The sequence below is a fragment of the Cydia fagiglandana genome, chromosome 17, assembly GCF_963556715.1.
Source record: "Cydia fagiglandana chromosome 17, ilCydFagi1.1, whole genome shotgun sequence".
Lineage (NCBI taxonomy): Eukaryota > Metazoa > Arthropoda > Insecta > Lepidoptera > Tortricidae > Cydia > Cydia fagiglandana.
Window position 1 is genome coordinate 13,443,542 of NC_085948.1, and position 27,561 is coordinate 13,471,102.

The 27,561-nt window shown below is 39.5% G+C and overlaps 3 protein-coding genes across 3 annotated transcripts in view; 2 read left to right on the forward strand and 1 right to left on the reverse strand.

The window, feature by feature from the left end:
- LOC134672532 (inner centromere protein A) overlaps window positions 1–7,336 on the forward strand; it is a 100,977-nt gene extending 93,641 nt beyond the window's left edge. The window contains exons 3-8 of the mRNA XM_063530478.1: window positions 1,368–1,430; window positions 3,916–4,113; window positions 4,846–4,972; window positions 5,217–5,407; window positions 5,803–5,957; window positions 6,543–7,336. Coding sequence (XP_063386548.1) covers window positions 1,368–1,430; window positions 3,916–4,113; window positions 4,846–4,972; window positions 5,217–5,407; window positions 5,803–5,957; window positions 6,543–7,011 — 1,203 coding nt within the window. The 3' untranslated portion in view covers window positions 7,012–7,336. The remainder of the gene's footprint in view (window positions 1–1,367; window positions 1,431–3,915; window positions 4,114–4,845; window positions 4,973–5,216; window positions 5,408–5,802; window positions 5,958–6,542) is intronic.
- Window positions 7,337–10,755: 3,419 nt separating this feature from the next.
- Window positions 10,756–12,083, reverse strand: LOC134672540 (NADH dehydrogenase [ubiquinone] 1 beta subcomplex subunit 5, mitochondrial). The gene is made up of 3 exons (XM_063530485.1): window positions 11,893–12,083; window positions 11,498–11,708; window positions 10,756–11,037 (listed from the first exon to the last, which is right to left on the reverse strand). Exons 1-3 carry the CDS (start codon window positions 12,045–12,047, stop codon window positions 10,831–10,833), a joined length of 573 nt encoding a protein of 190 aa, XP_063386555.1. The 5' UTR covers window positions 12,048–12,083; the 3' UTR covers window positions 10,756–10,830.
- A 604-nt stretch (window positions 12,084–12,687) lies between these two features.
- LOC134672521 (brefeldin A-inhibited guanine nucleotide-exchange protein 3) lies at window positions 12,688–27,529 on the forward strand. Its single transcript, XM_063530462.1, has 23 exons — window positions 12,688–13,026; window positions 14,303–14,436; window positions 14,647–14,766; window positions 15,362–15,539; window positions 16,001–16,130; window positions 16,727–16,906; window positions 16,982–17,080; window positions 17,411–17,635; window positions 17,985–18,221; window positions 18,500–18,552; window positions 18,745–18,916; window positions 19,159–19,441; window positions 19,616–19,787; window positions 19,937–20,060; window positions 20,240–20,417; window positions 20,918–21,059; window positions 21,466–21,676; window positions 21,860–21,953; window positions 22,192–22,344; window positions 22,758–22,961; window positions 23,480–23,653; window positions 23,908–26,499; window positions 27,229–27,529. Exons 1-23 carry the CDS (start codon window positions 12,942–12,944, stop codon window positions 27,439–27,441), a joined length of 6,153 nt encoding a protein of 2,050 aa, XP_063386532.1. The 5' UTR covers window positions 12,688–12,941; the 3' UTR covers window positions 27,442–27,529.
- Window positions 27,530–27,561: the final 32 nt, after the last annotated feature.

Sequence of the window (27,561 nt, forward strand, 5' to 3'; positions counted from 1 at the left end):
AATATGTCCCTTATCAGATCTTTAACAAAAACATCTCATTCGTACAAGAAATTAGAACAAGGTATATTTTGTGTATAACAATTTTTAGCCAGGGGTACCTACCTTACCTTATACAATATTGCAAGCGCATATCAATTATCCTCCAGTGTCTGCTGCAGACAGAACTTTATAAAAGTAAATAAGATGTTTTCGCAATTTAGTGTACCTAAGTTAAATAAGCATCGGCTTACAAGTTTCCTGGACATTGGCAGCCGCGCCCGGCTGAGCCGAAACATAAATAAGTCGGCGAATGCGAAATATGAACATTCTCTCCGACGATGCAAAAATGCTCTTAAAAATTTAAATCCAATTTACCATAAATTTTGTTGAATAAATACAGTTCTACATAGTTTGCCAAGATATCTTACGTAGAAAGTTTGTATGCAGGGGTACGTAGATAGTCAGTATACGATAAGTACTCACCTATATCCTAGCCTACAGGTACTGACCTATTATAAACTTTAATGAGTGATTTTAATCATCATTTTAGCCTTCATTCGCCCACTGCTAAGCATAGGCAGGCCTCTCCTCTTGTACACCACTTATCCCGGTCCTGTGGGCTATTAGTCTCATCCAAAAGTATTTCTAAATAGGTACTTAAACATTTTTATTGTTATATTGTGAATAAATTATTAGCCATAAGCACATGGAAAATAACTCTCATGCGTCTGAGACAATACTTGCGGTATGTAATCAGAATGACCTTTACTTAGGTAGTAGGTACTTGATTTTTATCGGATCGTATTTTCTAGTGGGTACACATCGGTCATGTAAAATGGTCTTATAATAGTTGTGTAAGCAATTTTCCACAAATAGGCACTTGACTAAAGTGCAGTTATTACTAGTGTTCATACAAGTAATAGAAGCTAACCTTTGTTTACAGTGCATAGGATTGAAGGTGACTTGTTATAAGTACCCATTCGTTTTTTTAAACCGCCCATAACTTCTCGACAAAATTTAGAGTTCTGCACCGTATTTGCAATTTGACAAAGTGTGGCGGTGTCATTATGAACATAAAAATTTTATACGAATATGTTTAATGGTGCAATTGCAAGTCTGGGCAGAGCCGTTTAGTCCATCGCTACAACGGGGCGTTTTCAAAGAAATATAAATATTGGTCCCTACTATAATTTACTAAAGTGATTTATTCAGTCTGCCTGTTTGAAATTGAAAAAGAATGAGTTGCGTTCTTTTCTCTGACAATTATTTTTTCTGCGTAAACGCCGAGTCAGCGTATTTTAAGCTGCATTTTTCTCTGTTATCTTTTTGTAGGTAGGTACCTGTGTCCTTATGCAGAATTTATTAAAGCTGTTTTTCTTTTGTTACAGGATAAGTTGCTCAATAAGCTAGAGGAGAATGAGCCAGAGTTAGCATCATCGCCCGAAGAAGAGGTACTATAATATATATTTTTTCTAGACTTTAAAGAGACATTTTCAGTGCAGGTAGAGCCTAGTACTTATCTACACATTTTTGACTACTATGACGAGTATTTTTGATCCTATAAGGACTACTTGCACCATTCACTAACCCGGGGTTAAGCGGGTAAACCTGGAGTTACCATAGTTTACCAGTACAAAATGACACTGGGTTAACGGTTTAACCAGTTAATCCCGGGTTAGTCGGATGGTACAAGTGGCTCTAAGAGTACTAATATGCCGCACTGCACTTGCCTATGCCTTGGTATTTCAAAATAGGTAGGTACTTACATAATACGATACCTACATCTAGGTATAAACCATTCGATCAGCCATACTTTACATGAAATATCCGCGCGCGCGTTTGGATCTGAAAACACTTAATAATACCTATCTTAGATCGCGACCTTCTTCCAAGTTTGAAGGTCACAATTTCATTGTGATTCGGTCCGAAAGCGAGGCTGACCCTCATTGCAAAAGTTTCGCGATTACGACTACGCCGCGGACGGCTAAACGAAGCACAATCTTTTTATTTACTTAGGTACTTATATATTAGGTGCGCTAAACAATAGGCATCACCATATCCCGGATCACACAGTAACACACCCGAAAACAACGTGTATACCGATAGCGCCGCGTTTTCGGAAACATAACACTGGACAGGGTGGAGGGTTTTAGTCTGTAGGCAGCTGGAGCAATCCCAGCTGAGTCGGACATGCTGCCAAAACCGGGCTGGCAGTATCCAATGAGGATTACCTCCACCTCTGACAAAAAAGAAAAAAAAAATCATTGGCAAACAGGCGAATCCTAATTTTAATTAAATAAAAAGCGTTTTAAAAGGTCGGCAACGCGCGTGTAACACCTCTGGAGTTGCAGGCGTCCATAGGCTACGGTGACTGCTTACCATCAGGTGGGCCGTATGATTGTTTGTCACCGATGTGGTATAAAAAAAATTACCATAAGACAGAGTTAATATTTGACAGAGGGTAGGTATGCCACTTAAGGCCTACTTGCACCATTCCACTAACCCGGGGTTAACCGGTTAAACCTGGAGTTGTCGTGGTTACCAGCACAATATGACACTAGGTTAACGGTTTAACCCCGGGTTAGTGGGATGGTGCAAGTGGGCCTAAGACAAATTGTGACACTGCAATGGCGGACGGTTTGAAATGAAAGGGTGCGTGTAGACGAGTTCACGAGTGATACCATGTAGGTACTTAATACAAATTCTCCCCCAATGGTGAAATAATTATTTTCAATACGGTCCTTGTTTTCAAATAAAAGAATTAGGTCAGCTTTACAATATGTACCTATCTGATTTTATAGGTCTTGAAAAGGCGCAATGTTGCACAATTAAGTACCTACTTTGTGCAAACATTATTTTCAATAATGATATTTAGCATCGGAATAAAATCAGTTCATGTTTTTTTTTTTAATTTATACACACAACTTGAAACATATTTGGTTTTAAACAAAAAATAAACATACATAATCAAACGTCATTCATGTAAGCGTCTTTAATCTCCTTATTATCGGAAAGTTACCATACCGACCTAGTTTGAAATGCACAATCGATAATTTAGCCATTTACCTTAATGATCTTTATATACCTACATAATGATTTAATAAGAAGGTCATCAATTACCCTAATTTCGGGAAAATACCCTATTCAACTTACTGGTCACAAACCTGTTTCGCATTTATAAACATATGTTTAAACAATACTAAGTAGTAGAGGGAGCATTCCACAGGCTGTCCCGTACAAACGCATTTTATTTGGTATATAACGTATAGGTACTCGTGTTACAACTTTTTTTTCGGCGCTTCCAAACACGATTATTTTTCTGGTCATATTTTTTGACCATTTGTTATAGAAACAGAAACTCCCATACCTACAAATCTTCAGAAAACTCGCGTTTGTTTTGTACGGGACATTTCATGGAATGCTCCAGAGTCAGGTTAAAGTTTAGGAAATCACATTAAATGTCTCTACATGGGTGAATTCCGTATTTATTACATACCTACCTGTCTGCAAAATTACAACTTGATATCAGTTTGTTTTTTTAGATCTTTTATATTCAGTAAAGAGTAATTCCCGCATAATAAGACATTTCTTGTTGGATAGGTTATTTATGTAGTTTATAATATGACTAGAAGTTCAAAATTTCACACTATAAATTATGTACCTATATCATATCCACAAATAAAACTCAAAAAAACAACGGATTGCACTCCGGGAGTGCAGGCAGAAATGGAAACTCAATGACATTGTAGGTATAACAGTTTTTCGATCAGGTCACGTGTCCGTCTTACGAAGCGTCTTGCGTCTTACGCTCTCGCGAGTTTAACATTTTTTCCCCATCACAAAAAGTGCACAGCGCCGCTAAAGAAGTTGTCACTTCAGAAATCTGATTCATTATTTTTAAGCAGACTTGTTCATTTCTGTGGCGTATTGTTCCAGTGTGTAATATGCGTGAACGCGAAAGCGACGATGCAGACCTCGCCGTGCGGGCACCGCGTGGTCTGCCGCCGCTGCTTCGTGAAGACCATCCAAATGGCCGTCAGCCAACGGCTGCTGCCGCTCCGCTGCGTCATCTGCCGCGCCAAGATCCTGCGGCTGCGGCAGGCGCCGCGGCTGGTCACTAGCAAAAGCTGGCAGGTAACATAACATGCCCCCATATTAAAGTTCCAATGAGATGGATCATACATATATATATATATATATATGGATTCTAGAGCATTATTAAGTATCTTGACTATGTATATATATATACATAGTCAAGCTATGTAGATATTAAGGTAGAACTGTAGGCAGAACTGCCAAAACCTTTTAAAGACCATACCAGATACTACATTCTGATCGGTGCTCATACTGCCCATCACCTGTTCAACTTCTCACCGAACAGGCATTTCATGTCATCATCATCATCATCTCAGCCATAAGACGTCCACTGCTGAACATAGGCCTCCCCCTTGGACCTCCACTCGTACCGGTTGGAAGCGATCCGCATCCAGCGTCTTCCGGCGGCCTTAACAAGGCCTTAACATTTCATACCTACCTACCTACCTACCTACCCATAAAGCATTTCTGACTCTTTGATATTTTCCCATTTTATCATCAAATAAATGTACTTAAATGAAAATTAGGGGTGACGAATACCTACCTGTAACTTGCTGACGTACTTATTTAACCCATTGACCGCCACAGACGGCTGTAGACGTCATCAGAAAGTCTTGCCAAGGGCGCAGACGGCAAGCATTTAGGAACTTACGCGGGACTCCGCAAAGTTCAATTTCGCTTTAATAATCGCGATCGCGTTGCATCCGAGGCACGGCATATTCTTTCACCGAGTGGCGTTCAAAGAGATAAGAGAATGTTGTGTGCTTACAGGTGTCAAGTGGCAGCGGCAAATCATGGGGCGTGCCGGGCTCCGTCTCCAGTTACTCGGTGGGCGCGCGGTCCGTGCCCGCCTCCGCTTCGCTTTACTCTGTCACCAGCGGCGAGTCTTCCCTCTCCGGTCAGTATAGCGGTGGCCATAGGGTTCAGCCATTTTCCTTCACACCGTTCCTGGCATCCCGTTCCATCCATCATATAAATCTAAATCTTATTCTAAACCGCTTGTGAACATGGCAATGCGAATAATGAAATGGCTAAGTACTTAAGTAAGAATGTTTTACGGAACTTCCCTATAATTAACTACCCACCTATTTGATCAGTCTGCCGATCTTGACTTTATCATCATTAACAACTTTAACTTCCAGGAGTGTCTTCCGTATCGTCAAACAGCGGCGGCGTGAGCGGCGGCTGCTCGACGAAGCTCTGCGGCGGCGCCAAGTGCGGTGGAGCCTGTCTGGGCGCCGTGCCGCGTGCCTCGGCCCCTGCCACCGCCCCGCCGAGAGCTAGGCAGCCGGCCTCTAATTCGCTGCGGCGGTCGCAGCACCATAGCATGAAGGTATAGTAACTAATGTAGTGTTAGAGTTAGACCAAGAAAAGTCTGCAGCGATTTTAATGGGGGCTATCAAAATCGCTGCAGACTTTTCTAACTCTAGTAACTACCGTGACAGTGTGGTGGCCCGTGATCGCCCCGAGGCCAGTCAGCCCGTGTGGCACGCGCTTCGTCCCGGAAGAAGCGTTTATATGACGTTGAGTTATTTACATACTAATGGTCGATCTGCATACCTTATACCCGCGTATCCTATGGCACCATGAAGTCTCATAGTCAGTGAAAACTACTCATAACAATTAGAATACAGAACAACTAGAATATAGAACAATTAGAATACAGAACAACTAGAATACAGAATCCATGTTAAGCGATCACTCTGACCAATATTGTAATTATTCCAGGCCCGCCTACAAGACTACCAAGTGCACAGCTACACGGGCGGGCCGGGGCCGGCGGGGGAGCCCTCGGGCCGGCTGCCCCCCATCCGCGAATTCCAGCGCGAGTTCCGCGAGGGCCGCCGCGAGAGCGCCGCCGCCTCCGCCTCCACTAGGATAAGGTAACCAAAGTGACCAATAGACAACCACTATAGGTACATAATTCGTTGCTTATCATGAACAGTGGTACAACTAAAAATGAAATGCTATTGCATTTAATATTCTATCTTTTACTGGTAAGATTTAAAGTCGAATGGCATTTCATTTTGTTTTGTGTCACTATTCATGATAAGCGTCGATATATCTATGGCCCTCTCTAACCATCTCGACACTACAGGACAGACTAAACTGGAAGAGACGACATACAATACGAACAATAAACTCAACGGGTAGAGCGGGGCTCTGTCTAGATTTTTATGCGAAATGAAAATTCTTCGGGAATAGTTCGCCGGTATTAACTATTAACTAACTCGTAGACCGCCACCACCCAGAGTACCCACACAACAAGTACGAAAAACAGAAACCATAGACAGTATAAAATGCTCACATGCTCCACTTTTGGGCGGAGAACTCTATTTTTTTAAGTTTTAGCTTTGAAACTAGGTACGATATGGTTGTACTTCTCAACTCGATTATTATTATTCTTTTAGAAGGTAGTTTGATACCTACATCAAATTAAACTGTTCTTATTATTTTTGTTGTTTCAGATGCGCCCAAAAAATAGTAACACAGTTAGAAACGTCACCGCAAAAAAACAAGGACCACTTCTTTCGACCGCTCAAAGCGCCGAGCAAAGACGACCCGCCCAAATCCAGAGATCCGAGCAAAGAGACTGAACGGAAAAAAGATAACCCCAAAACTAAGCCCAAAAAAGAAGATAAGAAAAAGAAAGACGAAGAGTCTACAAATCAAGAAGATAAGAACAAGAAAGATGAAAGCACTGACAACAGAAAGAACGAGATAGCGGAGCGGAAGAAGGAAGAGAAACTAAGGCTTAAAGCGGAAAAGGAAGCTAAGAAAGAAGCGAACAGGCTGGCTAAAGAGGAAGAGAGACAAGCTAAACTCTTAGCCAAAGAAGAAGAACGTCAGGCCAAACTATTAGCGAAGGAAGAAAAGAAGAAAGCCAAGAAGGAAGCAAAGCTCGCGGCGCAAGCGGAGAAGGAGAAAAACAAATGAAGAACCGTTTAAATTTTTACAACGTAGTACATGTAGCCGTCTAGAAACTAGATTCGAGTATTGTTATGGAGGGAATCGTAAAACAATTTTAATAGAACGTATTCAACAATACTAATAGTCCATAATACACAATTATGATTAACTACAATAACAAATAGGACGTAATAATAAACCGTGAGATGTTTTTTACGTTACTTCATAAATCGTTGCTTTAATACTCAATCATAGGACTTTAATTTATTTATACTTTTGTTACAAGCAGAAAACTGCTATTTAAATTAGGAAAGTTTAGTTGTAAGATCTTTAATTACGAGAAGCAATCTAATAGAGATGTAGTGCATAATTGTTTTCCATCGTATTTTCTCGGAAACGTTCGTATTTGTCATGCTACTTCAGTCAACCTCAGCAGTGGGGAGACACTCCTCCCTTCGGGCAAACTCGGATCCGTTCAGCTCAGCATTGCTCCGAGCCATTATTAGGGTTGACACAACTTGAAGTCCCCTTGAGTGCGCGAGACTACAGATAAGAAAAAGACTTGAATTTTGACAACCCTAAATAGCTAAAAGGGATAGTGCCATAAATTAGAAAGGGACGGCATTATTCCTCCCTGAATCGCTGTCAAACTCCGGTTTTGTAGGAAGTGTCCTTTCTGTGCGGTAGTAGGTAGGTACTATTATTTATTCTGTGACCACAGTAGGTACTTTTTGTGCGGAGACTGACTGAAATGTAGACACGTTCGTCGTTCGTACGTTTCCATGAAAATACGATGGAAAATAATTACCAGTACCTACATCTTTGTACATTAGTTGGGTCATAGTTGGAACTCTACAAACTGTGAAGACTGAACGAATGGGATAAAGCAATCATATCGTTTTGTAATTTACTTGTGTAACAAAGTAGTTAAGAGCTTCGTGCATCCGGCCCCGCCAAATGTTTATTTGTGACGATCTCAGGGAAAGGGACCTAAGTACGTGCGACAGATACTTATAGGCCAATATGTGACGGTATCGATGAAAAGGGACCTTAATGTCGAAGGCGCTTACGCCATTATTAACGATGCTCCGATAAAAATACAAAGCCGCGCGACGCTGTGCGGCGTAAGCGCCATCGACAATAAGGTCCCTTTTCATAGATAATGCCCCATATACACTGACGAGCAACAAAAAAGAGTCATGCAAAGCATAAGCGAGGCTCATTCCCTAACGGCCCTCGACGATACTAAATAGTATTTGTATTTATCACGAGCCATTCGAATGGGACTATCAGGCCGGTGGAAACACACCCTTATCGCACGCTGTAAGTCAGCAGAATTGTGCTGGACTAATATTTCGATGTAACATCTGTGTTAACCATATATGATTCTAGCAAATAAATTACAAATTACGCTAGTCGCACATAAGGCGCGATTAGGCTGTTTCCACCAAGATATGTATGTGTAGCGAGGGAAATGTTTGTTAACAATATCCTATTGGTTCTTAGCAAACACATCTCTCGCACGTCTCTGGTGGAAACGCAGCCTTACACTGGGCTGTCTTCGACTGTCTCTATCTGTCGCATAACTCGCCTTTAGATATCATTCCCCTAAGAACGCCACATTTGACTACATAGGTACTAATTTCTTGTACTTAGTTTGTCTGTAAGTAAAGCGTATATGTATTATCTATACTTAGTCAATTATTTTTTCATCATTTTAATATTAACAATGATACACAAAAGGATACAATAAAATGTATTATGGGAATATTTGTTATGAATACTGATTTGAAACTGAAAAAATAATCTGAAACAACTCTAAAAACATCCACATACATTTAAAAAAGGATTAATTATGATGCATCCTATTGCCTAAAGTCAAATAGTCACATATTTACTCACTCACATATTTACCTCTGTCGCGATGGATTGAGAGCTATACAAGTAAGTACCAACTATACAGGGCGTCCCACGGCTATGCCACATGGAGGGAAAGTACCCTAAATATTGTAGATGGAACATTTTACTGAAAGAAGACATTATTTTAATTTAAAAAACAATTTAAACTGCATTCATAGATTTTTAAATAATTACATGGTTGAACCGGGAATCGAACCCGCCGCACGAGAAAAAAAATCACCCTGTAGCTTTATCATACCGATCGAAAGGCTTGATCATAAGGATTATTTTTTGCTAAATAACATAGTATCGGAAATAAAAGGAAGCCCATGAATTTTAACATTTTTAATTAAAAATTAATCAATTTAATTTATCAAATGCTCAAAATGTAGTCTCATTCTGTTGAATACAAAGCCGCACTCTTTTGATTATTTCGCTAAATTTCACATCAAATGTTAAAATTCATGGTCTTCCTTTTGTTTCTGACACTATGTTCTTTAGCAAAAAATAATCCTTACGATCAAGCCTTTCGTTCGGTATGATAAAGCTACAGATGATTTTTTTTCTCGTGTGGCGGGTTCGATTCCCGGTTCAACCATGTAATTATTTAAAAATCTATGTATGCAGTTTAAATTGTTTTTTAAATTAAAATAATGTCTTCTTTCAGTAAAATGTTCCATCTACAATATTTAGGGTACTTTCCCTCCATGTGGCATAGCCGTGGGACGCCCTGTATACCTATGCCAAAAAGGTGAAAAAGGTACCCTAACTTTTGAACCATACTTGACTGTCTTAGAAGAATGGAACCTGCATCTGCTTGCCAGTTACAATACTATGCGCCACTATACGGAACGTAAAAGACACAAGAAAATAATTCATGAATTAAACCCCCGTACAACTCAAGAGTAGCAAACCTCTGTTAAATTATGTATTTGTCTAACAAATACAAATCTCAAAATGACGGAAAGAGTCGCCATAAAACTACCTGGGACCCTAGCCAAGATGACAACCGTACTTCGACAAACGCCAAACGAAAAAAAAAATTTACGTGACTATTTCCATACATTATTTCAGTTTCGATTGGCGTTTTCTATCAATGATTGTCACCTTGGCTACACCCCCTGTTCTTGAAATGGCCGAGAGGGTTTTTTCCATAACAAAGAGACATCAAGATGCTACAATTAAAAATCTTACCATCCTCATTTTAATTTACAAATATATTAGCATCATATTTTAACCCATTGTAAGATTAAACGCGTAGAGAATCATATCAAACCGCATGTAGCATAAAGTGCTAGGTAAGTGTTGAATATTAATTTTGTAAGGATTCCAACTGTTGGAATTTATTGTCAATCGTTAGAATTTTCCTGTAAAATAAATAACAATGTTACCATATGTTTGGAGTTTTTTATTTGCCCAAAACTCGACAAATTAATGCAAATTTTCATAAATTAAGTTACACAAGTCATAGAAAAGCTGACTATATTGACATTTAAACTGGATGGGAGGCCCTTTACACTAGGCATGTATGCAACTGTCTAAGTCAAACAGGACTAGAAACTTTTTGGGACATTTGCAATGGTTAATTGATTACATATCCATTAAATTAGTCAAAATATCCATTTTGCAGTATATTCCTGATTACCAAAACTGTCAACACACCAGTTTGGTCTTTCATTGCATGATATTTGTAAGATATGCCACGCGTTTATAAAGACTGTGATTGACAGAGAACCCCTTTGGTCTGCTGCAGTGTCCAATTTAATGGATTACTTTGGATTATTTATAGCAGTATCCTTTAAGCTCCTTTATGTCCTGTTTCAAATAGAGAGCCATACAAATCATGACACCATTTCACATTGAAACAGAAAATTAAGCAACAATTTATAGTTTATTATCTACATGTAACAAATCACTTGAACTATTATACTAACATCACTGAGTTGCTTAATCCTTGTAGTCGTCACCGATGCGCTCCTGCATTTCTTCGCTGATCTTCTTCTCAATGCGGAGGTATTTGTTGACCATGGGGCGGTAGTAGTATGCCTGGTAATCTTGACGTTCGGCCATCTTGGCTTGGATTTCTTTCTCTAGCTGACGGAGCTTGACCCTCTGCTGTTCCTCGTCAATCCAGTGCATGAATTTTTCGTATTCCTGAAATGTTAAATGAAAATAAAATAATTAAATAAATATTTGTTTTGAGGGAATTAAAAACATAAGTTTGATTACTCTTTACTTGACATACTAAAAAACTAAAGTTTGGATTTGCCAATTACTCTTGCCAATGTTACAATCTTTTATCTTGCCATTAGGTTGGCAAAAAGGATTAAGAGGTCATGGGCTCTCACTTGCGGCCCGCGAGTCCGGGCTGGGTATTTTGTAATTTTTGTATATAATATTTTGTAGTTTTTGATGTCTGATAAAGTCATAAATATTAACAAAGTGCGGTAATATGTGGCCCTTGGCTACTAAAAGGTTGCCAACCGCTGCCTTACAAAAACATTATTCACTGCATGAATGTCTCCCACCTCTTCAAATAGTTTTAGAAAACTTAGAGAAATCAATGATAATATTTAGACATTAGGTTAGTTGTAGGTATGATGCCGCTGTTTACCTGCTGTGGGCTGTTGTGGATGTAGCGCGCAATAAACCTCGTGATGGGATGGCGATGGTACTCCCAGTGCTTAGGGTTGTAGTCGTCAGGGATCGGCTCCAGCTGCGCGGGCCCGATGAACACGTTCGTGTAGAAGATGATCAGCCCCACGGGGATCAGCCCAACCAGGGTGTAGTAGTGGAACATATCCTTGAACTTGATGTATTGCCATCTGAAAATGTAGGTTATGTTTTTATTTTTTCACGGAAAACTGGTAAATTTGACAAAATTATGAACTAGTTCTAACGCTACATGTACATATTACACATACGTTTAAAATGCGCGTTATGTTAAGCATTTCAACAATTAATAACAAATAGATAATGGTTAGGTAATCACTGTCAGAGGGAATGTACCTTGATGGCTGCAGTGGCATTGTCTTGTGCTCATGGCCGCCAAATAGGGCTTTGTTAGTTGATAGTTTCACATTTTGGACTACGATTGGCTTAGTGCCTTGATTTTTAAGTAAACTAATGCCGAAAGATCGGCCTAAAGCACTCCAAGATACCATTTTTATTGACTACTATTTTGACATATACACCGCAATGTTGCCAAAACTGAAAACTGAGAATATTTAGTTATTTTTCGCTGGGCAAAAACGTAAAATGATAGTAAAATGGCCATCAAATGGCTATCTTTTATAATCAAATAAAATAATGAACAGCGTTATAATATTATACGTCTGATATGATATTCAGTATTATTCTAAATTACTATTACTACGAAAAAATATATATAGTTTGTCAAAGGACTGTCTCATTTCAATCATAGACAGAGAGAATCATACTATCTTTGTCTTACACTAGTACTAGCATCTAAAAAAGGATGACTGACAAATTCGTTTGACTAACTATATTTTATGGGATTTTATTTTACTTATAGTTGCAACACTGGTAATGTCACCTGTCTTAATAATCGTGGGCGGGTAAATTTAAATAATAAATGGTTTTATTTTCATCTTTCTTTTATACGTTGCTATATTTTACATAATATTTCGGATTTAAATGAACATATACAATTTCATTGTTTTCACCATACATTTTTACACCAACTTCAGTTATTACAACTTCAGAAAACATGCACCCAAATTACGAAAGTATGTATCCCTTACTTATTTCAACGAATTGTTAATTTATTAAATTGTACCTATGTAATAATTATCAAATACACTATTAGTATTTGCACCACCAATGCTACCACCTGTTGATTCCACCATTCTCAATCGCAACCATCTGAGGCGAGATATTGATTTTTCAACGGAGCATGCTCCGCCGTACGCCGTACGTCAACGACGATAAGCAACACCCACACAAAAGCGCGCCTGTAACGCATTTAACTAAAATATTCCATTTTACCTAATAGTAATTGTGTTTAGATTTAAAGTGTGTTATGCGTTTTGTGTAGTATGGAGGAACTCCTGCAAGACATCTTCAAAGAAGCCACCGGACCCAAGTTGAACGCGCTAAGAAAAGCTTGCCAGGATGCATTAGGTAAATAAAAGTTAACCAACTACACATTAAACATCTCACTTATGTACGTCCAATCACGAAAAATAGATAAGTAAAGCCAAATTTAGATAGGGATGTCCTTAGTAAAGAAGGGCAGTCTGCATATACTCAGCATATTTTATATGTACTATGCATGGATGCCTATGCGGTAGTTAACATATTGAGCAATATGGTTACAGGAAAACTCAGTCAAGTGGTGTGCCTTATTAATTTGTGACGTCATACATTATGGTGACGTCATCTTTAGTCTAGTTGTAAGATGAAAAGTACTATATGCATGTATATAAAATTTTGACAAAATATGACTAGATACTATATATTTACCTACATGCTGTGCTGCTGTGCTGGCGTAGGGTAGTATAGCACGTATCGCACTGTCATATTGAATATGCCAGAACATTTTTTTAACAAATAAATAATTTGCCATATGTACGGTGTATTCGGGTAATACCGAATGTCGGATAATTCCGAAATTCAGATGAAAATCACCCTTAATTCCATCATAATAAAAGTCTCTTTTCGGAACTATCCGACAGTTTTCGATATTCGGAATTACCCGAGTAAACCTTATATAGTTCCTACAGTTGTTTTAACTTCCGATGAACAGTTACCACACGGGATTGTTATGCCATTTAGGGTTCTTGTTCAATTGAAAATTCTATAGCGTAAGTATTGAACAACCAATTTAGCTAGGACCCTAAATGGCGCACGCAACAATCACGGAGCGTGATGGTACACAAGTATTGTCCGTCAATTAGGTGTACTAAGAATTCTTGTACGTTCATAAAGGTTCGTACCGGTCGTAACGGTCGTAGGGTTCTGGTAGGGCATACGCTGAGGAATTTGTCACCATCGAAGTTTAAAATAACGATATCTTTATAATCTGTGCTGTATCGGGTTGCATGTATCTAATATCTTTAAACGAGCAATTCTTGTTTATTAATTTATTTATATATATACTTATTTATTTTAATTATTTTTATTATTTTATTATTTATATGAGCCTACTAGAGTGTTCCACTTCTGGGCAAAGGCCTCGTCCCTCCTCCCTTTCCACGTATCCCGGTTTTGACCCGTCTTCCACCAGTTCCTTTCAAAGGCGTCGAGGTCATCTCGCCAACGCGCCGTCGAGGTTTATATAATATTTATTTATATAAGCAAAGCTCGCTCTCCCAGATATTATACCTAAATCTGCTCACACGGTGAGGTCACCCTGGAACGTTTACGTAAAAGTATATCTACCTTCAATTCTTCACAGAAGCGTTATGCATACAAGAAAGCAGCGGGCGGCGCGCCTCCTACGAGCTACGACGAGTATGCCTGCTACCTTTACAAGTCGCGCTCGAAAGCAAGCGGCCGCGCCTCGTCGCGCTCGCTCTTCAGGGCTTCCATGTACGTAGTGTTATGTATAGGGGGTATCAGGGGGCCTAATCAATTTGAAAGTACAGTTGTAGATTATTCTCTCCTCTTCTTCCTCGCGTTATACCGGCATTTCGCCATGGCTCATGAGAGCTTATTGGGGTCCGCTTGACAACTAATTTTATTATAATTGAGATTATTCTCTACCACAAAAAAAGTATATCATATCATTTGTCTGATCAGAAAATACTCCGCGACGACCGGTTCCACCGCGGGATCGAGCCAGAAGACGACTCATTATGGATGCCTTCTCAGCTGCTGTGTGCCACCGCTTCAGTGATGTACCACTTGCCGGATACTCAGGTAAGCTTTAAGAATCGGATTCGGAGTGACACAAAGCTGCCCTTCCATTTTCATGATCATTTGTTTTTGAGATACTGCAATTTATAGACCGACCGTTTAAATGAGTCCTCGCCTGCGCGGTACGGGGGCGACGGGGAATGACGACAAAGGGCGACGGGGAAGGTGCGGGTGCCGTACACCTGCCGCCCGCACCTTCCCCACCACCCTTAGTCGTCCCACCCCGTCGCCCCCGTAACACGCAGGCGAGGACTCATTTAAGCGGTCGGTCTGTAGCTTAGTTAGGACTGTTAGGAGAGCAGAAAAGGAAAACTTAATTTTCTATTAATGTCCAATTTTCGCCACTCTGCGGATCTATATGACACCGTAAGATTGTGAACCCGTTAGTTTATAATCTAACGTAGGTTAGGTTACGTTAGATTGTAAATATTGTAATCTCCCTATCGTCAGTTTATAATTCAACTAGCGAGATTAAGTATTTTTCGAATTTCGAATCTCCAGGTTTCGAATAACGTAGAATGATATTCTCACTGTATGAATATTTAGAATCCAAAGAGTGTTCTGTTCAAAAATTTGATTCAAATGTGATATGTGTCAGGTCCAAATATTCCGCATGTACCTGTCCCTGGCTCTGTCTCCCCGACGCACGCTGAACGGGCGACTGTGCGTGTGGGCGTGCGGGCGGTGCGCCGAGGCGGCGGGCGCCGCGCCGCATGTCGCCGCTGCCGCGAGGGCTGCGGCCGCGCAGGCCCTGCGAGCTTATTGCGCACAGCTCGGTGAGCACAAGTTTACGGCAGACAAAGTGAGACATCTACAACCGACACGAGCTAGAAGGTTACCACAACACCTTTAAGACTATGTTTTGGATTAATGGTAACTTCCGGTTCTTCCAGCTCGGGAGTGTGACGTATCCCGCTACTCTACTTTTGAAAATAGGTTTACATAGGTTTTATATTTGAATAATAATTTATTTTTTTCTAGCAGTTTTTCTGCAAAGGCCATCCGACATCCGATATCGGACTGGACACGTGAATACGCTCTAACGCAATAAACGCTAAAAATATAATGGGGTACTACGGTTGTACTATTAATTATTCTGTGGCTTTGCACTATTATAGTGTGATCCTTTTAATTTCTAGTGTCTGCCTACTTTTCTCGTAAGTTGTAACTATTTCTTGTTCTGGAACATCAATCGTGTACAAGTTAAATGCTTAGAGCCACATGTTTATGATTTTAGATGAAGAGTGCCAAGAGTTGTTATCGGACGGATCACCTCTGGGCCGCAACCATATTGTTGCTGTCGGTTGCTACAGCGAAGTGATACCCGTCATACAATACCTATGCGGCCGACTCTCTGAGACACAGTTGTAAGTTCCGACATAACTTGTATGTAATCTAAACTATAGTTTGCAGTTTCACTCACGTATTTTTAGTCAATTTACGTGGGATATATTTCGGAACCCCGAAATCTTCAAGCTCTGCGAAAGCCGTGCTTGTGCCCAGCCCTGTTCGCGTTGACCATGCGACGTGGATCTTTCAACGAGGTCCTGCATAATTTTCACCCCTGGAACCTGAGCGGCTACCACGAAAACCGAAATTCGCAAATTGCAGGGATCTTTCTCTTTTACTTCAATGAAGGCGTAATTAGAGTGACAGAGAAAAATCCCCGCAATTTGCGAACTTCGATTTTCGCGGTTATAGCCCGTAACAAAATAGTAGCTGTTGTGGTGTCCTAATATAATGTGAAAGTAGTAGTAGTAGTAAACTAGTAAACACTTTATTGCACAAAACAAGTACATAACACAGAGAGAATACAATAAATGTGTACAAAGGCGAACTTATCCCGTTAAGGGAAAGTCATTCCTGTGATACAATAGGTATTTTTTCGGTCGGCTCTCTGAGACACTTTGTTTAAATTGTATTGTGTAATGTGTTAGATAATAAATGACTTTGCTGTTTTCAGCATACCAAAACAAAATCCAGTGGCCCTTTTCTTCCTGGACTGCTTGTTGACGCTGATGTCTAGTTTGTCGGAGAGAGTTAGTGGCAACTCTCATTTCATGACGTTCCTCTGGCAGAAATTCTGCCCCTCGCTTATATCTTTTCTTGGGACTCCGAGAGTTGATAAGAATATAAAATCCAGGCAAGGAATCTTCTTTATTTAAATAGACTTATTTTAAACAATCTTCAAGGATTATCTCATTATTTTATGTTTTAGGGAACATGAAGGTCACCTGGTTGATGATTCAGGCAGGGGTTCCGGAGCCCTCGTGTGTGCTCCAAGCTTCAATAGCAAACAAGCTAAAGCTATTTACAGGTATTATATCAACATTTTCATTCTCATTCAAACACACCAATACATATCCTTTGCTATACTCAACATACTTATTTCTGATATAAACCAGACGTCGGAAAATTTCCGAAATTGCGAAATATCTCGTATTTTTGTATGGGGGATTGAAATACTCCGTTTCCAAAATGAAAACTTCCTTAATTTCCTATAAAATTTTCCTAAAATTTTAGAGAACTTTTTTTAAACTTTTCGTAACGAAATATATTAATCATAAATTCATGACTGTCTTTTCAAATTTTATTTTGGGTCTAATCATCTAGATATGAACTTGACACTTATGATCTATCTTCACAGCATAGCTAACCAGTTAATCCGCCTGGTGGGTTCCACCTCAAACCTCCGACCGGTTCTCGAAGCCCTATACCATCGGATGCTCCTCTACCCTCCCATATCGCACCGAGTGGAACCGCTGAGGAGCACGAGGGAACTGCTACAGAATCCGAAGAGGTTGTGCCAGCTGGTGCTGCTGAAGAAGGCTGAGATGGAGCGACATAGTGACGATATGGCGATCATACGATTGTGAGTACATAATGTTAATATAATTTGAGACAATTATATCTTTGACCAATTAATACGCCTGGTAGTTTTTCCCTTAAACCTCCGACCGATTCTCGAAGCCCACTGATGGTATATCGAATGCTCTACCCTCCCATATCACACAGAGTAAAACCAGTAGTAGAGAATCAATGCTTCAAAACTTGAACACAAAATTTCAATCATCAGTCTTCCTCATTGACTACAGCAAAAAATAAGTAGCTTGTCTTCAACGAATAAGCTCTCTTCTAAACAGTAGGTACTTAACAGCTAGATTTTGCTAGGCACTAAACATGTACAAAAATTAAACGATTACATCATAAAACTTTTCCAGAATAATGGACGGCATAGAGGAATGCGGCCGCAGCGGCAACCCCGAAGTTGTCGGCGCGGCCGTAGAATGCGTCGTGTCGCTCCTCGACGCCTTGGAGAAGCTCTGCTCCGGCACCACCGAGTACCTGTCGCCAGAAGTCGCGGCTCTGATCTTGAAGAGCTGGCCTAGGTTGCAGGATGCTGATTATAGTGGCCCGCTCACGTATCAGACTTTGGCGCGGTTGCCTAGTCCATATAGGTAAAGTTGAAATCACAGCATATTTTTATAATAATCAAGTGTTTTTTACTACCAGCATTTTTTGTCAACTTTATAAATTTGTTGAACCAATTGAAGAAGTATTGATAAAATTATACTATTTATCTTTTAATAGTAGAGATTTCTCTGAAAACGATGAGTAAATGGAGTCTCTGCTACTGGGCCGGGGAACATTATCCAAACTGATGATATACAGTAAAATGTTTAGACTTTACTTTTTAGTTTTTTCACAAAGTATCTCACAGTTTTTTCTTGAACAGAGACGTGGTCGCAGTTCTTCAGAGTAACGAAGAAAAGAACCACGATTCCTCAGGTACATTTTCAAGAACTATTTCCTATTAGTATTTCATTTGGTCTCAAAAATTACCTGACTGTGGTATTTCTGTAGAAGACTAATATAATAATAATGGATTACTGAAACTTTTTAATAACGTTTGATACATTCGGTGCTTTTTAAACTAACTTTTGTGAAATGTGCTCATACTATTACCACTACATCCCTCAGACACCTCCGGCCCCGAGAATATGAGTTCGGGAAGTGACGCCGAAGCAGACTCGGACGCTGATAACGTGTTCCTACCCTCCCGGGCTAACCATCCCAACCCCACCGCAGACACTGAAAGCGATTCACCCCACGAGAAGACCAAGACCATACCACGGACGCTAAATCTTGGAAGGTAACTAAACATTTTAACTATAATTTATACAACACCGGAACAGACGCAAGATTAGAAAAACTATCGGATTTAAAGTAAATTGGTTTTCTCCATTGATCGAGCGAGCTTCCTCTCAAATTACATATTCAACTTCAACTTTTGTTGCGACAATCTCGAGAAACTGCCAAGTTTTAAACTTTACTGCTTTTAGCTTCTGGATAGCTTAACGACGAGTATCTCACGGCTGCATTGAATTATTTCAGATACAACATCACTGAATGCAACGTGGATCTAGAGCGTCATAACGCAAGACAGTTCGTCAAAACCCTTCAGAACTCCTTACTTCCTAAACTATTAAACTTGCGAACTTGTATCGAAGTGGACGAAGCTATGCAAGAGTTCGCTTCCAAGTGCTGCCAACATAATGCAGCGCAGCCACCCGCTACGTCTTGTATTATGAATGCTGATGGGGTTTATCTGGCTACTTATGCTGCGTTGCTTCTTACTTTACGGCAAAGGCGGACCAATTACTACAGAGAACCTAGCGTGAGTTTAAAGACCAAATATTTGCTTAAGTATAGACAGAATTCAAATTCCAAACCAGTGACAATGCTATTTGGTAACGAGATTAAATAATGAGGATTGCTTGATAATAATATCGAAAAGAAAATTTCATGAGGGAGGTGAATATTTTTTTACGGTAATAATTTGTTTGTACAGAAAATTCAAGTGTCCTTGACAGAGGATGAATTTGTCGAAGAGGTTCAAGGTAGCGGAGTGCTAGTCTACCTTTCAGCAACGTGGCTTCGAGAGCTGTATCAGCAGGTCCTGAATAACGACCTATTGAAGGATGTCCCTAGCTCCGACCATCCGTTGGTACACTTATTGTCAGGTAAGGATGAGAAGAAATTAATGCAGGGGAGTTCTAGTGGACCAAGTATCGAATTAAAGAATGTTTGATTTATATCACGTTTAGAAACAAAATAATTTTAGAAATAATGCCTTTCCTTGGTGTGGTGTAAGTATGATTACCATTTCCAGACCTCGGTGGTTTGGATCAGAACCCCGTGATGTCAGACTGGCAGAAGCTGAAGGAAGTATCTATGATGTACAACAACACTAACGATTCGACGCAACACCAGGCCAGCCTGCGATGGGCAAGAAGGTATATGAAGTTGAGAAATCTAACTGAAATAGAACTTGTTATCCTACAACGCTATTCGAACATATTCTGTGCAATCGTGATCCCTAAATATACATTGGCAAAAATCAACGAATTTTTCTTCCCTCTTACGTCCTAAGGATATTGGTTACAGTCAAACCAGTTCTTTATTTGTCTTACAGAATTTTAACGTGCATCTGGGACTCCATGGTGACAGTTCTGAGCGTACCATTGACCGGATATAGGAATAGGAAGCAGAAACTGAACGTGATCATATCGAAGAAGATCAACACGTTCGGCAAGAGGAAGAGGATCGCGTGGGAAGGGCTTACCATACAATGTCTGGAGGGGCTACACAAGGTATGTACAACATTACATTTTTTTGTGCCCATCAATATATTCTGCATAGTTAATAGTAAGTACACATAGGAGTAGAAGAGGCCTAAGTATAAGAAAAGATAGTAAAGAAGCATTTAGCTCGAAAGTCGTCATCAATTTCTTAAACAGCTAAAAGAAGGAATTCCTTAACAACATTTGGTACATACGTTTTATTCTGAATCAAACTTAGCATCAACTGCTAATCAAGCAGAATTGAAAATAAAAACGATCACTTCCTTCCTAATTAAGTTTAATTAAGTATAGTATTATAGTATACTGAGACTCCACAGTCAAACTAAATGTAGTTTTGTGGAGCATTGTATGTAACAATAAAGTTGTAACTTCTAGTATAATAAATAACTAAAAAAAAATGCTCTCAAATAAAATCCTTTATTTTCATAAAACAGTTCTTTCTTTAGTGCAAACTCTTGTCATCCTTAGATTGCTATTTTTGAGCTAGTTCTTTTATCTTACGCTTTCAGGCCGCAAGAGTGAGCAATACATTGGGGCTTCAAAACCGTTGCAGCAGCATATTGGCGCTCTTGGCAAACTCAGCAATATCACAGCCTCCGAATGGGAAAATCCTCTCCACGCACGCCTTATCATTGGATATTTTAATCACAGGTACGGTTTCTGGAGAATGTAGTTGGTACTGCGTTGAAAATGTATATGGATATGAAAATGTAACAGGTGTGTTGTGTGTTACATTATAGTAGGCTACTTTGGCCGTCATTTTCTGTTTGTACATAACGTTGACTCTTGGGCTCGGACATTATCTAGTTATGATAGGTCGTATGTTGGGCGCCATTTTTACTATCCATAACCTAACTATTGGTAGTAACTATTTTACTATCCATAACCTATCCATGGCCTAACTATTGGACTTTTGAAGTAATCATATGTATATTGTTCTTATTACTTCACGCTTCTTATTTGATTGCAATAATTTTTACAAACTAAATTTGAACTGTATTAATCCCACGTTGGGCGCCAGAAATAAATTTGATTCAATTTTCATCTTCGCCTCCAGGTGGTCTAGAACTGGGTTCGAAAGCCCCCGAATGCTGGGAGCACATATTCGCAGCTTGCCAATACGTTTCCAGCTTCGAGCACTCGCTATTCGGACAGCAGGGCAATAACGCCACCCCAATAGTAGCCATGCAGACTGGCAGGAATAAAACGGTGTCGATATTACAAGCTGATGCTAAACTGGGGTTGGATAGCCGGGATGATGAGACTTGGTAAGAAAATTGTTAATTAACGATGATTATAGGCCTAACACTTTAGTGCTTGTTTGAGTAAAACAAGACTTGCTCGTAAAAATGTTTTACAGGATACTTTTTGGAATATCTCAGATACCCCAGAAACGTGGTAAACTATTCTAATTAGTAACATAAAAAATTGATACTTTTTTTTTCTTTCAGTGTGGATGTGTTTAATTACCTGCAACCGATGATGGAGAACAATTTGAATAACGATATGTCTGTTGCTAAGATAGTCGAAACTTGTCGCCAAGAGGTGAGTTACTTATTATATTTTTGGTGCACAGAAAATCAATATAAAGCAAAAACATTTTTTCAGGGTCGATTTCAAGTCAGACACCCAATTCATGTAAAACTGTGTAATTTTTCAAATATAATCTAAAAAAATATAACTCCTGTACTCGGTATTTCGGTACACTCTTTAGTCTCAGGAGCAGTCAAAGGATTAGCAAAGTATATTATGGTTAGTAGATTAATAATTATTTTTTGGTCAGGGTGGCAACGTTATCTCAGGCGCGGGTGCAGCTCGCGTGTGCTGCGCATTGTCTGCTGCAGGCGACGCGCTATTCACCCGTCTTGCTGCCACTACTACCCTGCCCACTCTGAGAGCTGCTCTACAAAGGCTTGTAGCACATCATCATAGGCTGGTATGACCTTGAGTGTTTGCAATTGGTGCCGTGACCAGGATTGCGAATTACTAAGAATTTGTTTCATATTTTGCACGTAAATACGAATAAGAATCATAATTAATAGTGTCTTCGATTACCGCGATAATCATGAAATTAAACTATTAATCATGAAATTAAACTATTTTAACATGTTGTATCTCGTATAATAAATTTAAAATATACTCCTACGTTTCGAACGCTCCGCAGCTTTCGTGATCAATGGGAGACTGAGGTAAAAATATATTGGATGTGGAACTGATGTGGGATGTGGGTAATGCAAAAATAATGATCAAATGTGCATGTGTACATGCAAAAAGTGCTCATATGCATTACAACGGTTTGGCATTCAACGGATATTTCTGAAAAACATTATTTATTTTTAATTTTTCTAGTTATTCTCGTGTTGGGATCAAGACGTGGCCAACAACAATCTGCCGTGGTGGCGGCGTGGCAAACATTCCGGGTCAAGTAGCGGCGGCGAAGCGGCCAGAGCTTTGTGTCGTGCTGGGGATGTCGCCCTGCGCTGTCTTAGAGCCGCTAGGCCTTTGGCTCATAGGATGTCTATATGGACTGTGGTTGGACCACACTTCATGCAGGTATGAGCTAAATATATTTTTTTGGTTACCTAATTACTCGTAACTTGTCATTCTTTAGGTAAAACTTACTTTTTTTTTCATTTATTTAAGTTCTAAACAATTAAATGAACCACAGAGTTTCATGTTTCTTAACTGCTAAGCCAAAAATGGCTTGTTTACAGCTAGAGTTCGGACTAATGCACTACATAGGTATGTTATAAAATTGTACATGTTACACTAAAGTTATGTTTTATAAAATATATTCATAATTACTTGATAGGTGTAACTTATAGTAAATTTAAGAAATTCATGAGATGTCAAACTAGGCTTGTAAATGTGACAAAAAGAACAAGAGCCCAATTTGTCAGTAACACGGACAGTTTTGGAGTTACTGAGTATAAGGTAATGTTCAATGTGTCCGAATGTTACTTAAGAGCTACCACATTCAGAGATTTATAAAATTCAAACTAGACCTAAAGAATATTTAATATGCAAAAATTCTAACATAAATATTATAAGTGCTACCTATTATGTTGTAGGCGGCTTGTCACAAAGACATCCAGATCTCCAGCCTTGCGATCCAGTGCCTCCATGACTGCGCCACAGCGCTCCTCAATCAGCAGGTGGAATTGCCTCACTTCCATTTCAATGAAGCATTGCTGAAGCCTTTCGAGAATCTTCTGTGCTTGGAGTTGTGCGACGATGACATCCAGGTATCTATGTGGCGCAAATTGCCTTTTTAATCAAAAAATTGTGGGAATTTTAAGTTTAGACATTATCTAGTTTGTTCAATGTTCAATAATCTCCAATGTTTTGCAATGCACTCAATTTTGAGAATTTGTTTTCCAAACCCCATCTTATCTTCCTTTCTTTTATGAATTTTCCCAGAAAAATAACGTAGTTTTATGTTGATAATGTCACAATACTCAATGCGAAATATAGGAATTAATTCAAATTTTCTTTTCAGGAGCAAATTATATCTTGCATCTGTGAATTCGTGGAGACCAACAGAATGGAGATTAGATCCGGATGGCGACCTCTCTTCAACACGCTCCGTGCTGCTAACAACTCTAATCAGTACTCCGCCATTCTGGAGATATTTAAAGTGTTCCTCAATACAGACAACACTTTAGTCTTCGCTAACGCTGCTTTAGACTGCATCCTATGCCTTCTCAGTCATATAAAAGGTCTACACTACGACGAAACTCAAGCCACTGAAGCCAAGGCAAAGAAAGCTACAAGCCCAACCCAGCCTAAACCGAGCTTAAGCCTCAAATTTTCCAAGAACAGCAAATTCATACCCCTAAGTGAAGAAAAAACGGAAAAAGTCATTGTTGATATGTGCAAAGAAGCTTTGTACCATTTAGAGAGCTGTGCCGACATCTTGACTATGATGTACAATATGCCAAAGTGCCCGATTTTCAACACAGGGAACAGAATAAAAGGAGATATGCCTTTAGCTGTTGTGGATCCCATAATTCCTAGCAACTCTCTTGATATAACCAAATACATATCAAACGAACACTGCACAGAAGATTTAATTTCCTACAGAAAATTATCTACAAGTCTTTCTCCTGCAAATACTACTAACAACTGCCTATTGAAGCTCGATAGACCTAGTAACATTTTGAAGGTGTGGTATGTTTTAATTGAAGGCTTAATATCGGCCACGGTCGTGTGCTCAAAGAAAAACCAACCAGCAGCTATGGAGACCCTCTTTAAGTTATTAAGAAACACAATAGATGTTCCTGGGACGCATTTTGGTCTTCATTGTATTAACCACTTGCTCCTACCTACGGTCCAAAATTGGCTTCGGCAAATCGCCATTGCCAATACCAATTGGGATAGCGTAATGCCAAATTTCAAGCAATGCTGCGGAATGACTACAGACACTATAGTCATATACTTACATCATTTACAACAAATAAACGTAGACCGTTCAACAGACGGCAGTTCTGATGATGAAATTGAAATGGTCGAAAGCAGAGAGGCCACATTTGCTCTGAAGCAGATTTTACTAATTTTGGTTGAATGCATTGCGCAGCCTCAGGAACCAATCGCCAGACTAGGAGCATCGTGTATAAGGCACATTATTCTAACATCGGGCCATCTGCTTACTGATAATCAATGGGAAATCGTGTGCACAAGTCTTCACAGAGCTTGCAACGTTTGCTTGACGCCATTGAAACAACTTACACACGCGTTTAAGGAGAACTCAAACAGCTTTTATGGAGATTTGGCTATGGTAAAAGTAGCTGCAAGACGAGACTGCTCTGTGAACGACAATGTAAGATTACATGCGATGGCCCAACAAGTGTTCCTCAACGAGCAGCTAAGGGGAGATGGTCATGCAAAACTGACCCCTAAGAATTCTTCCAACAACTTGATGCTTATCGACGATAGGAGCTACATTTTCTTGATCTACCTTCAAGAGTCCACGAACTCTCAAAACCCTGAGCTATACACGGTTAGGATTCCTCATAGAGGCTTAGTTGTGGGTTTACTGGCTCACCAAATTTTAGTCCAAATTATTGCCACGGTGCTGATCCAGGCTTCTTCTGATGTCTTTCACGGTATAAACAGTATCCTATTAGAAAGTTTTAAAGCGGGTTCAAATATCTGCAATTACAGGTTCTTCCTAAATAATGATAACGTGGACTTGTTACTAAAAAGCTTAGAGCTATCTTACATGAGGGCGATGCAGTTTGACTCTCGACCTGGATTGAAGTTCCTTGTACAGAAAGTATCAAACCTCGACTACGCTGCCAATCTATACAAGCAGACTACATCATCCTGGCTCATAAAAATTATAGCCTTGACGGATGTATTTTTTACCGGAGTTCATATATTCAAATTAAAGCCTACTGATGTGCCTATAATACTACATAATTACACAACGACATTGAACCTTACTCTGGAATATGATCGATTCATAATTAAAATATTTGATCTTAAAGCTACTTGGGAACTACTATGCAATAATTACGTGAAGCATTTGATAAATGTCTTCGACGAGCCTGAAGTAAAAGATAGAGCGTCGTGTAGTTCAGTGGATACAGATTCGTCAAATCACTACGATGACTATTATGCACAAACCACTACCGAATCATCAGAGACGACAAAACAAGAAGACTCAAATATTACATCAGAGAGTGACCGTCCTGATCAAAGTATGGAAAAACCGAAACCATTTACATTCGCAGATTTTAAGTCAAACAGTACTGTAACAAAATCTGATAACACTTACAGTGATGAAACCACTGAGGTTACTGGTAGTGAAACTGTTAATGAATCTGACACTGATATCGATAGGAAATCTGAAAAATCTGATTCAGATAAGGTAGTAACTAAGAAAGTAAGAATAATGGAAAGTGAAAGCAGTCCAGTGAAGGAAAAGAAAGTGAGCGTATCTGATGAAAGTCATCTGGCAACGCGTAAGGTGAATATTACGATATGTGATGGACCAACGTACGAAAAGAATAAAACTGTGGAGCCGATCATCCCACCGCAGCCGGTGCCGCCAGAAATTGAACAACAACGAGCTTTGAGCATTAGCAAGGCACGTATATTTATTTTAACTAATTAATATAACCCACATACGGTGAGCATTAAAGTAAACTAATTGATTGGCAAAGGACTATACGTCAAAATTGCCCCAAAACCAACAGAGTTGAGAGTTGAGAGTTAGGTCATTAGATAGGTATTTCTCTGTATTTCAGTTCGTTCTATGGGCACCAAGCGGAATTCCATTGCAGAAATGAGATACTGGTATTTTAGTCAAAATGTCGTCACCCTTATTACCTAGGCAATAGAGTCCACCACCGGGCGAGCGCGGCAAATCATTCAGTGTGCTCGCCCGGCGGTGCGCGATCATCTACCCTGCAGCAATTAATTTACTTACTTGGACCCTATTGCCTAGGTAATACCTAAGGGTGACGACATTTTGGCTAAAATACCAATATCTCAGTTCTGCAATGGAATTCCGCTTGGAGCCCATAGAACGAAATGAAGTACAGAGAAATATCTATCTAATGACCTAACTCTCAACTCTGTTGGTTTTGGGGCAAGGCTCCATACAAAGTTGCCTTCCTTCCTTTATTGAAAAAAAATCCCACGTTGGGCGCCAAATATTACGATAATATGCCATAAAGTTGGGTTTTATATTATTATAATTTTTATTACAGCTACAGTTAGTATAGTCGAAATCATAGTGATTTTAGTAGTGGCTTTTAGTGAGTTCCACAGGGTTCCACGTTGGGCACCAATATATTTTCTTTTTATTTTGCAGGACACGGAGGTGCAACGACACTGTTTCCAGAACATCCTAATAGCATACCTGGAGCTGATCCTCACGTTCCCCCTGGAGAGGTTCCAGCTCATCAACCCTGTGCTGCAGGACGGCTTCGCTCAGCTCGCCAAGACAGTCACCGACCCTCAACTACTCGACAGAATCAATATATTTTTCGACAAAAGAGACTTAACCGAATTTAATTATAAGTGATCAATTATTGTGATAATATAAATTCACATTTTAAACGTATATTCCTCGATTATTCTGTGTTATGTGAAAATAAAGAAATATTAAAGAATATTGTGCATATAACTTTACTATCCTATATGG